General features: G+C 42.6%; 1 protein-coding gene across 2 annotated transcripts in view; it reads left to right on the forward strand.

Annotated features, from left to right (window-relative positions):
* Positions 1-10,529, forward strand: part of gask1a (golgi associated kinase 1A) — a 52,597-nt gene extending 42,068 nt beyond the window's left edge. For both annotated transcript variants that reach the window (XM_056381915.1, XM_056381916.1), the window contains exons 4-6: positions 1,866-1,988; positions 3,707-3,810; positions 7,805-10,529. In XM_056381915.1, coding sequence (XP_056237890.1) covers positions 1,866-1,988; positions 3,707-3,810; positions 7,805-8,009 — 432 coding nt within the window. In that variant the 3' untranslated portion in view covers positions 8,010-10,529. The remainder of the gene's footprint in view (positions 1-1,865; positions 1,989-3,706; positions 3,811-7,804) is intronic.
* Positions 10,530-11,965: the final 1,436 nt, after the last annotated feature.

The following is an 11,965-nucleotide window of genomic DNA, read 5'->3' on the forward strand; positions in this document are numbered from 1 at the left end:
CATTAGCACTTACTACATTTACCTACAGTGTCTGCCTGACACAGAGGAGCAGAGATCAGAAGACGTGAGCCACAGAGTGAGGCAGACAGACGAGACGTTCAGCTAACATCAAGGTTAATGAATGGTATGGTCCACTTTAGGGGTGTCTGCCAGGTATGAGTATGGCAAATATATTGTAATGTTGACAATTACAGGTCAGAAGGATACATGTTTCAACCCCCCCAAACTGTTGTTGTTATCTCTTTTGGTGCGGCCCAAATCTTAATTAACCCCCACAATAATTTGAAACATGAGTGAGGAGGACTTATCTGGAATAAAAGAAAAAAGATAGATTATTACTCAGACTTTCCACTATAAGCATACGTGGGAAAATTATAGATTTGCAAGTCTTTAGTCTTGCCAGCTCCAAGTAGATTTCAGATTTATTACTTTCAAATAAATTCCATTACATTTCACCAAACAATTAATGTATAATCAGCATCATCACACGTATTGTGTATGTTTTGTACATGTTTTGTCATAGGCACTTTGAAAATAAGGCCAAAATTATAATAGATTGGAATTTTCCTTGAAGTTTTGAGCTTTTGTCTCTGATTAAAAAGAAATGAAACCTTAATTTAACCTGTATATCTACCAACCATGCAAACACTGGAGTGAAACAATATGTCCGTGAATGCAGCTCAAAGTAAAGTCCACGTTGCAGGATTTTAAGATTAATCTGTGTAGTCAGACATCAGACTGACGTGTCAGTAGTGTTTCAGATCTCTTGTGCAGATGTCATGTTGGGTAAAATTTCCCCAAACCACAGGAATCTCCTGAGACGTTCCTCGTTCCCTCTTTATTTTTATCTCTTCAACAGAGTCCTAAAGTTTGTCTTCATCTATGAGTGAATGTTGGTTGTAAACCACAGTTTCATCATTATAACTGACCTCATCTGTTTCACTTGTTGCTTCACGTCCACACCAACACTAAACTTCAGTGTGCATGGCATTAATTTTCACACTGATGACTGAATGAGATGATCTGTCAGACTGGAAGCCAGATGACTGACTGACACTGGCTGCTTGTTTCAACATGACTCAGCATTAAAATGTCTAAAAACAACTACACCGATGTTCTATATGTTGTTGAGTTGTGTTCTTACATTATCACAAATGTTTTTCCCAAACAAGAGAAATCCGTGATTTTAATCATGGCAACGCTCCGTGTCATTTGGTCGCCTGTCAGTGACATCATATCCTCTATGATCATGTGTCAATGTTCATCTGACAGAAGCTTCAAAATTATTAGCTTAGTTCCCAGTCACTCCGAGACGTTCTGTGCACACTGAACTGTGTCAGATTTTTAACATGAAACACAGTTTTATTCAGTGTTTTTACTGGTTTAAATCACCTGGTGTGTTTGTTATGGAGAGGAGGAAACCTCTGTGGATAATTCAGCTGCAGGTAAAAACCTGCTGAACCACACTGAAGGAATCCAAACCAGGAGAAGTGGTGGTGCCATGATCCCACAACATTTCATGATGTTATTGTTTTGATTGAGAGACCCCTAGAGGTAGAAGTTACCGACTGTGCATTCAAGCATTGAAAGCATTGAGTCAATAAAGTTATAGGATAAATCTTCCATGATGCATGGATGCATACAAATCTAACAACGTCTGCATAGAACACAGTGCAGCCTGTACGCAGCCTGAGGGGCAAAACCTGGGGCAAATAGTACCACAGAGTAAGATTTTGCTTGAGTTCCCAGCTGGAAATGATTCCCATGTGTCAACAGCTTCAGCAACAACAAACACCAGGTTTACCTCACACTGTCAAAGCTAATTACTCTGTGTGTGTGTGTTCTTTGTGTGTGTGTTGGTGCAGGTACACGACCGTCTGGACAGGTATTGCTGCGGTTTCACACCTGATCCAACAGAGGTGTGTGTGGAGAACCTGCTGCACGACAAGTGTGACAACACCAAGGATCTGCTGCTGGTTCACATCCTGGTATGTAGCAAAGAAACACAGGCGTTGGATGTTTTCTTTCTGTGCCGTTATCAAAACGCTACGAGGCCTTTTGGCAGATTTGCATTAATGACACAAAGACTAATGAAAAATCAAAGCGCGACTTCACTGATCTGAGCTTTGATTGATGTGCTGGTAAAAAGAAAAGAGAAAATGCTTTTTTTTTCCCTCCCCAGCCAGATTGTTGTTTAATCTGAAAACTTAAATATCAGTATTTTTCTGTTATTGTAAAATCATTATTCATTATATCAGTGGGAATGAAGAAAATGAAATCCACCTCGGCTGCCCTGTTTGTTTTCTTCCATGGCAACACAGGAGAATAGATCTACATTTAAATGATGCAGCGAGAAGCTTAGATTACGCTCCCAGCAATGATGATGTATGTGTTTTTCAGAGCTGGTGAATGAGCTCTCAGGGCGGCAGATGTTTGTGAGGGGGGAGCTGATTATGTTACTGTACCTATGATTTGCATTGTTAGCTGCAATATGTGAAACTAGATAGAGCTGTTTGCATGAAACTCATAGCAGGAAACTCATCACTTACCTGCTGAAACCTGAGTGAGTATATATATATATATATATATATATATATTCGCCTTTATATTGTTTATACTTAATGTTCAAACCATGGGATAGTAGCATGCACCTGCAATCCTCCTACTTACTACAAGTCAAAATGTCTTCTGCTTATTAGATGCATAACTGTCTTTATTCATCCAACATCATTTTTGCTCACCGCTGAATACTTGTAATTAACAACTCTGGCAGGTACAAATGAATAAATCTTACTCTCAAATGAATAATTATTATATACAAATTAATAAGTAATTTGCACAGATTACTAAATTGTGTTTGAAACTAATACTTTGTGTACATGAATTAACAGAACATAATATAAAAGGAGCTATTTGATGATTACATGCAGTCATTTGTCCCCCCACAAAATTAGTTTTTGTTTTTGATAACACATATTATTATATTTTATGTTTCAGGTATAAGTGATGCTGCCACTAAACAGCAGTTCAAAGTTTTATGTGTCACTTTTTTTTCTCCTGATATTATGAAAAATGTCAGATATGGTGGGAAATATCACCGTATTGGATATTAGCGAATATCAGCCAAAGCCTAGTCCCCATAGCATGTTAGCATCAAGCTAGCAGCTAATGAGGTCACAACAACTGAATTCATTCTTTCATATTGAATCCTTAATATCACATTCATTATATTTGTCCTGTTCCCCTCCACTCTTCTTCTTCTTCTACTAGGCTACAGTACCAGAGTGCAACGAAAGCAGCACAAAATAAAATGTTAAAGATGTTAGACTGGAAAATTTCACCTACATGAGCCACTTTCTCTGAGGAACAAAGTCATTTTGATTCCCCTAAAGCACACAGTGTGTTACAACGCGAGCTGTTGTTTAGCAAAATGCACTAATTATTAATTCAGGAGCACAAATTACTCACTTCATGATTTATTAATTCATGCAAATATACGTCTCCTTGTGACATTAAAATGTGTGTTCCTCTTAATAGTAATTAAAACTGTAAATCTATTCAGTTCACTTTCCTTCAGCTCAAGTCAAAATGGAAGAAGAAAAGAGACTGAATGATTGAATTGAAAATAAATAAATCAATATGTGTATGTGTGTGTGTGTGTGTGTGTGTGTGTGTGTGTGTGTGTGTGTTGTGTGTGTGTGTGCAGGTGAGGAAGGCAGATCCCTCCAGACTGGTGTTCATAGACAACGCCGGCAGACCACATCAGTCCACCAACAACCTCAACTTCAGGCTGGTTGAAGGGATTGCCGAGTGAGTACAAAGCTCTATCTGAAATAAATCTGAGATACATTTTTTGCTTAATTTCCGCATCAAGTCTCAATAAAAGACACTGAGCGGCGTCACAAACACACTGCTGGCTCACAGCGGGCAGAAACACTGATGTAAGGAAACATTTGAAGGGAAAAATAAAACACATCTAACGACACATTTTCCCAGTGAACGGCTTTCAAATGAGCAGCACAGGAACGTCCACTGGAAGCTTGTCAGGGTTTTGTTACAGCGTCTGTCTGATTAGATTAGTGTGCGTTCAATTAGCCTCCTATTCAACGTGCTGCAAGAATCAGGTCTGATAGAAATCCCCCTTTGTCTGTCACTGCGGATTAACAAGCTGCTCCATAAGATGCTCCTACATGTTTTTAGCCTGCACTGAAACTGAATTGAATTAGCATGTTGAAGCGTTTCTCATCACGGAATCAGGGGGAGCAAAAAAAAAGGATTTTTTTTTTCAGAGAATAACTCATTTTTCTTTCTTATGTTCAATAGATTGCACATGTTGTGTGCATGACCTGAAAATGAACCTTTAACAGTCACCGTACAGGATGGATGAAACTGACTGTACCAGCAGCAGGCCTGAGTCATTATAACAACTTCTTACAAGGGAGGTTTTAACAGCTTGGTTATGAGCAAACAGTTGAAAAATAAAAGGAAAATTCATGATTCAGGCATCCAGGATCGTGCATGTGAAAGTCCACGTCATTTTCTGCATTAGTAATGTCAGGTTACTGAGAAATGGAGCTTCTCAAAGCACTTCAAAATCTATGTAAGTGTTTGAAAAGACAGAGAAAAGTAAAATCAATAGATTGCAAAGAGAAGAAAAACAGATAAAAACTAACAATCGGGTGCATAAAAAACAATACAGAGTAATTTTAAGAAAAATAAAACAATCCAAGGGAAAATACAACCAGGAAAAGTATGTTTTAAGGAGGGTCTTAAAAGAGGTTACGAACTCAGCTGACCTGATTTCCTCGGGCAGTTCCAGAGCCTCAGGGCCCTGACTGCAAACACTCTGTCCCCTTTAGATTTTAGCTGGGCCTCTGAAACAGACAAAAGACCTTTGCATGAGGATCTCAAGGAGTGCACTGGTGAGTATGTAGCTAAAAGGTCGGAGATGTAACCGGGAGAGAGGCCACAGAGAGCTTTAAAAGTCATGAATAAAAAACTAAGAATCTATTCTAACTGGGAGCCAGTACGTGTCTCTTGGTTCAGGTTAAAAGTCTGGCTGCAGAGTTCTGTACAGTCTGTAAAATAGTCTCTGTGTCTTTAAAAGTTCAAAAAAGTTGGTATTTTAGAAATATTTCTAAAACGTGATTGTACAAGCTTTGTGATGATGCTGTTCAAAACTGAGATTACTGTCAAACCAGATGCTGAGACATTTTGCAACAGGCTTGATCTGGTCTGACAGGGAACCAACCCATGGCAGAATTTGTTTTAACAAGGGCTGCGACTCAATAACAAAGATCTCAGTTTCCTAGTTCAACCAAAGAATCAGGTATTAACATCACACAAACAGTCATTAACAGAACTCAGCATTCCTGGGTCAGTGGGTCTAACTGGCAGGTACAATTGTGTGTCATCAGCATAAAAATGAAAAGAAACACCATGTTCTTGAATAATGTGCCCAAACGGAAGCATGTATGAACAGAATAAAGTTGGTCCTAGAACTGACCCCTGAGGCACAGCAGACACCAGAAAATGGAGAGACGTGGTTGTTCACACAGACACAGAACCTGTGCACATAAAGAGAGAAGTCAGCTCTTGAGATGAGTTTTGGTGAATGTGGTGAGGACATCTGAGCTTCCTAGAGGATATTTCCTGATGGTGACCTCCTGACCTTCCTGCAAACACGACAGTTCAAGGATGAGCTCTCATATTCCCTGGGAAAATTTCCACTTGTACACTAATGAAAAATAATGATATGCAATTACGTGAATACATGTATGGCCTCCCAGAGGACGCACCCTTCTTTGACCCTTTCACACACGATGTCTCATCATATGGACCTGAATCACTCTCTGCCTTCTAGCGTCACTCTCAGAGCAAACATTGCAGCTTTTTCTTTTCACATAAACATAAACAACATTACGGTTTTTCTCAATCGCTTTGATGCAGTTCGCACATCAGAAACGCCATTCTCACAACTCTCAAAACAGTTCATCATTTCCCCACACTAATTAGCACGTCTCATTGTATTTGTACAAGCCTCCTTTGTATCCACGCATAGTTCACTACTAAAGACGTTTTCTCATTGTGTTGATGCATTTCTCATCTGACTTTGACAGCTCATGAAAACAGTTTGTACCTTCATCAGATAGAATGACAGACCTCTCACTGATTTCACACATCTTCTGAACTGGGTTTTTTCAAAGTGCCACAAATCTGCTGCAAAATGAAACTATCATTGAAAATATCATAAAAACTAAAAATCTAAAGCTGTTCCGTCTGTAGTCTTGTATATACATTTCCATACAGTGTTGTAAAGTGACACGACAGTGATCTGTTGAGAGGTTGAAATGTTCACAGTACAATAAACACCAATGCAATGTTGAAACAGAATATAGTTATTTTTTCAACACGTTACTGTTGTAAGTGCAGTACAGTGTTGTGTCTGAACATTTTTTTACTCTATATTTTTTGCAGTTCTCTTTTTCTAAAGTCAGTCAGGTTTTTATCAAAACATTTGGAGTCTAAGTCTGAAGCTCCGGTGAAAAGGTTGAATTCACTGGTGACAATGTTGAAGCGACTGACTGACTTTGCACGTGAACAAGGTTGTTTTAGAGGCTTTTGCACAGGTGATTTAGTGTTATGAGAAATACATTAACTGTTTTGAGAACTGCATTAAGAGTTGGTAGAATGATGTTTCTGATGAGTGAACTGCATCCAATCGACTGAGAAAAACTGTAATAATATTTTTAGAAAAACAAAATTTCCACACTTACATTGTGTCATATAATGAATTACAGCCTCTAGGGTCTGTTAAAGAGGCTCTCCACATTAGTGGCAAAGGCAAACCCAACCAGTCGAGGCAGGCGGCCCACCCTGAGCTCGGTTCTGTTGGAGGTTTCTTCCTGTTAAAGGGAGTCGTCGCCCAGCGCCACCCCCCCCCCCCCCCCGTCGCAAAGTGCTTGCTCTTTGTGGGAACTGTTGGGTTTCTCTTTATAATAAAGTAAGGTCTCGACTTTACCCTGTAAAGTGCCTTGAGGTAATGTATATTATGATTTGGCGCTATACAAAAAAAACTGAATTGAATTGAATTGAATAGTGCTCTATTCTTGTAGAAGAAAGCCGGACTCAGACTACAGGACTTTGGGTCTGATTTAACCCTGATTCACCCCTCCAGACAACAGGAGAAATCTGCTCCTGCATCTTGGTCGGGACGGATGTTCGGCCCAGATTATCTGGTGATGTGAGGGGTTCACAGATCCGGTCTTGCTTGATTTCCTGAAACCACTGACACTGAAGGAATCCAAACCGGGAGAAATTTACAGTAATGGTGGTGAAGACAACAACTCCCATAATCCCATGATCCCATGATCCCATGATGCTACTTCATGATGTCACCCAACGCTGTCTTTTGTTATTGTTTTGATTGAGGGACCCCTAGAGGCAGGAGTTACAGACTACTTTAAAATCTCACCTCCAGTTCTGGCTGAAGAACAGACGACCTGTGTTGACCTCAACTCTACAACCACTGTCTCATCCAGACTCATTCAGCCTCCTGCTTTTGCTTTTTCCATTACAACAAGTTGCTGCACCACAGACTCATTTTCTTTACATGAAATCATGTGAGGTGGTGCTTCGGTCCCTGATGACTCTTTCCATTAGTAATTATACATTATTTTAAAATCTTGTGCATGTTTGAGATTGGAGAAATGATGATTCAAAATTGATTAGGATTTCAAGACTCCTGTGGTCTGAGCCTGGTTTTACTGAGACACATCGGATCTAACTCTGTTTGTCTTGTCAGGTTTCCAGAGAAAGCGGTGTCGGTGCTCCAGTCTGGATGCCTGGAGAGTCTTCTTCTGCGCTCCATATACACAGACAGGGAATTCTGGGACAGCCAAGGTGGGCTCAGCGGTCTCCGGCCTCTCATCCACGAGGTGGAGCAGAGAGGGAAAATCCTCCTCCGGCACATCAGGGACAGGGAGCTGCAGCTCAACAGGGATCTGTGACTGAGCCGAGCCGGCCAGAGCAGGAGTTAAACAGCGTCTGCAGGTCGATGGGCTGAAGATGACGAGGCTTCACTGTGGTCAAACACAGATCATTCTGCGGTGACAGACATCCTGAAGGATTTAAACGACTCAGCTGATTCAAGACAACATCAGGATGTAAAAGAAAAAACAACATTTGTATTGAAATGCACATTAAAAACCAAGAGTGATGATTTTGTCCAAAAGTCAAACTGAAATCCCAAAAGTCGTCTGTTGTCACTTTCCACACTGATGTGTGAGTCAGCAGGAGCATCAAGACACAAGCAGCGTTCAGAACGTCCTCGTCCACTCACTGACTCCCTGTGTAAGGTTTGCTACAGACGACTCACTGACTTACAACTGATCTGTAAAGAATCAGTAAATCATTTATTAACCATTAATAAAGGCATTAGTTACAGCTGATGAACCCTCTACAAAGAGGTTTATTATAAAGTGTTGCTGACATGTCGGTTATAAATCTATGACTGTGCAGCAGAAAACGACAAGAGACGACAAATCTACATTTAAGTCGCTGAAACATTTAAAAGTGTATCTGAAACAGTTGAGATGTTTCATGCTTCAGACAGATCAACATGATTCTCCTCTGGAAACAAATCAAACATGAACCTGGAGGTGCGTCGGCGCCTCCGTCCTGTTGGAATAACGCTGAATACACACAGACTCTCACGTCCACAGCATCCCACTCATAAGAGTCATCAAATGAAAAGTCCCTGTAGCTACGGTGATCAGATCCCAGCGAAGCAAATGTGGAGCAAAGAGCGTTTATTTTTTGTGTGGGATGTTGTGGGACACGGTTCTGACGCTGAGCTGCTCAGTGTGGTGAACGCTCGTTATTTCAGCTGCTGGTTCTCTCTCTGTCCGGGAATCATCTTTGGGTTTCAGTAGGAATGCATCTATAGATCAGCTCGTCTCCGTTTGAACCACATGTTAACTCACATGTTCTGAGTCGCTTCATGTCAGATATATAATATATAATAACTCTGGCTAATATCTCTCTGAGAATCACCTGTTAAAAGTAGTTACCCAGTCTTTGTTGTAGCTGTATTTCCTTTTCCTTGTAGTAGCATCATATTCTAGGTAAATCTGAATTGCCTGTGACTTTGTGGTGACCAGTTCTCCCTGTTGGCCGTTGTCTCGACCTGGCTCTCATACAGAGGCCCTGAGAGCTCAACACACTTTCAGAAAAACACATGCAATTAGACAAGATAAAAACAAATTCAGAAAACACCTTCATCAGTCTGACAACTCGTGTTGCTGCAAATACTCTCAACACGACAGAAGTGTTTCCTACACACAAGGAAGTGATGAGGGGGCGCCTCATGGCTCACCTGGTAGAGCGGCGTCCTCACCACAGCGGCCCAGGTTAGAGTCCAACCTGTGGCCCTTTGCTACATGTCATCCCCCCTCTCTCTCTCTCTCTCTCTCTCTCTCTCTCTGTCTCCCTGTCTCTCTCTCTCTTGCTGTCGTGATGGAATAAAGGGAAAAAAAAAGTGATTGACCTGGCTTGGACGTACTTGTTCAATTGTGTTGTGACTATTTGCAGCTCATGTGTTGTCAAATTGATTTCTGAATTTGTCTGTGTTTTTTCTGTTGACATGTGTTTTCTTAAGTTGCAGTGTAGTGAGCTCTCAGGGCCACCGTACTCTAAGGCCATGACAAAAAGCAAGGGAAAGACAATGAGGTGAATAATAAGAATATTCTTTTTTACAATAAATAGTACAACAAACACAAAGACACTAAGGAGTGGTGCGTGGGTGCTCTGGTGTGGGTGCATGTGTACATGAGTGTGAGTGAGAGGAGGTGTTCGATGCATGAACACATAGTTACAAATGTGAAGGAACAGAGTGAGAGAGAGAGAGAGAGCCTGAAGAGGCGACCTCTCACAGGTCAGAAGCACTGGGTCTAAGTGTTTCCAGCTGAGGTGATCTAAACAGGACTCCGCCCTCCAGGTATCTGCTGCACCACAAATGAAAAACAGAATAAGAATGAGCCGGAGGACCATCACAGCCACAGCCACAGCCACAGCCACAGCCACAGTCACAGTCACAGCCACAGTCACAGCCACAGCCACAGTCACAGCCACAGTCACAGTCACAGCCACAGTCACAGTCACAGTCACAGTCACAGCCACAGTCACAGTCACAGCCACAGTCACAGCCACAGCCACAGCCACAGTCACAGTCACAGTCACAGTCACAGCCACAGTCACAGCCACAGCCACAGTCACAGTCACAGCCACAGTCACAGTCACAGCCACAGTCACAGCCACAGTCACAGCCACAGTCACAGTCACAGTCACAGTCACAGCCACAGTCACAGTCACAGTCACAGTCACAGTCACAGCCACAGCCACAGCCACAGTCACAGCCACAGCCACAGTCACAGCCACAGTCACAGCCACAGTCACAGTCACAGTCACAGTCACAGCCACAGTCACAGTCACAGTCACAGTCACAGTCACAGCCACAGCCACAGCCACAGTCACAGTCACAGTCACAGTCACAGCCACAGTCACAGCCACAGTCACAGCCACAGTCACAGTCACAGCCACAGTCACAGTCACAGCCACAGTCACAGCCACAGCCACAGTCACAGCCACAGTCACAGCCACAGTCACAGTCACAGCCACAGCCACAGCCACAGTCACAGCCACAGTCACAGCCACAGCACAGTCACAGTCACAGTCACAGTCACAGTCACAGCCACAGCCACAGCCACAGTCACAGTCACAGTCACAGTCACAGCCACAGTCACAGCCACAGCCACAGCCACAGTCACAGTCACAGTCACAGTCACAGCCACAGTCACAGTCACAGCCACAGTCACAGTCACAGCCACAGCCACAGCCACAGTCACAGTCACAGTCACAGTCACAGTCACAGTCACAGCCACAGTCACAGTCACAGCCACAGTCACAGCCACAGCCACAGCCACAGTCACAGTCACAGTCACAGTCACAGCCACAGTCACAGTCACAGCCACAGTCACAGTCACAGTCACAGCCACAGCCACAGTCACAGTCACAGTCACAGCCACAGCCACAGCCACAGCCACAGTCACAGTCACAGCCACAGCCACAGTCACAGCCACAGTCACAGTCACAGTCACAGTCACAGCCACAGCCACAGCCACAGCCACAGCGTAAACGATGACAAATAAACCAGCCTTCCCTGGTTTCTTCACAGCCGTTGCCAGATTTCAGAAAAGTGTCTGTCCTGCAGTGTCGACTGTTGACAGCCAGAGGCTGCGAGCACCTGGTCACCTCACCTGTAGCTCTGTCTGTTGATATGACATGTTCAATCATCTTCATGTTTTTCATGCTGCTCTCAGTAACATGTCACCAGAGACCAGTGATTCCTCCTCCACAGGGAGCGCTCATTTTATCAAGAAACATTTTCATCTTCAGAGTGTTTATTTGCACCCAGGTGAAAATAGTCACTCGGCAGCTCTTTGGCTGTTTACACAGAGACGCATAGGATGATCTGTTCTCCGATGTGACAGTGAAGGGGTCCAGGAGAGATTAAACCTACATGTAAATAGCCAGAGAAGCAGAAGATGAAAGAAAAGGCTGAAAGTCAGGTGATTAGTGGAGGAACAGAGGTGAGGCTGTTCTGTCTGACACATCTCAGCTCAAATGTCACTAAACATGCTCTGGTGTTTGGGTCTCGCAGATGAGATCACCGGAGTCTGTTTTATGTCTTTGCAGCTCTGAATTAAAATTCCTCTCACTCTATTGCTTCATGGATTAATGACATTTTCTACGGCTCCTTCTTTCATCACTGAATAAATGGCTCTAATGAGAAATGGTTCAAATGTGTGATCCTCTCTTTATCCCCACTTGATCTCACTCACATTCAATGTTTTTCCTTTTTTCATGTGTCAGACTCAGACCACTGAGAGTCTGCAGTCCTCCACTG

This window comes from Seriola aureovittata, chromosome 7 (assembly GCF_021018895.1).
Source record: "Seriola aureovittata isolate HTS-2021-v1 ecotype China chromosome 7, ASM2101889v1, whole genome shotgun sequence".
Lineage (NCBI taxonomy): Eukaryota > Metazoa > Chordata > Actinopteri > Carangiformes > Carangidae > Seriola > Seriola aureovittata.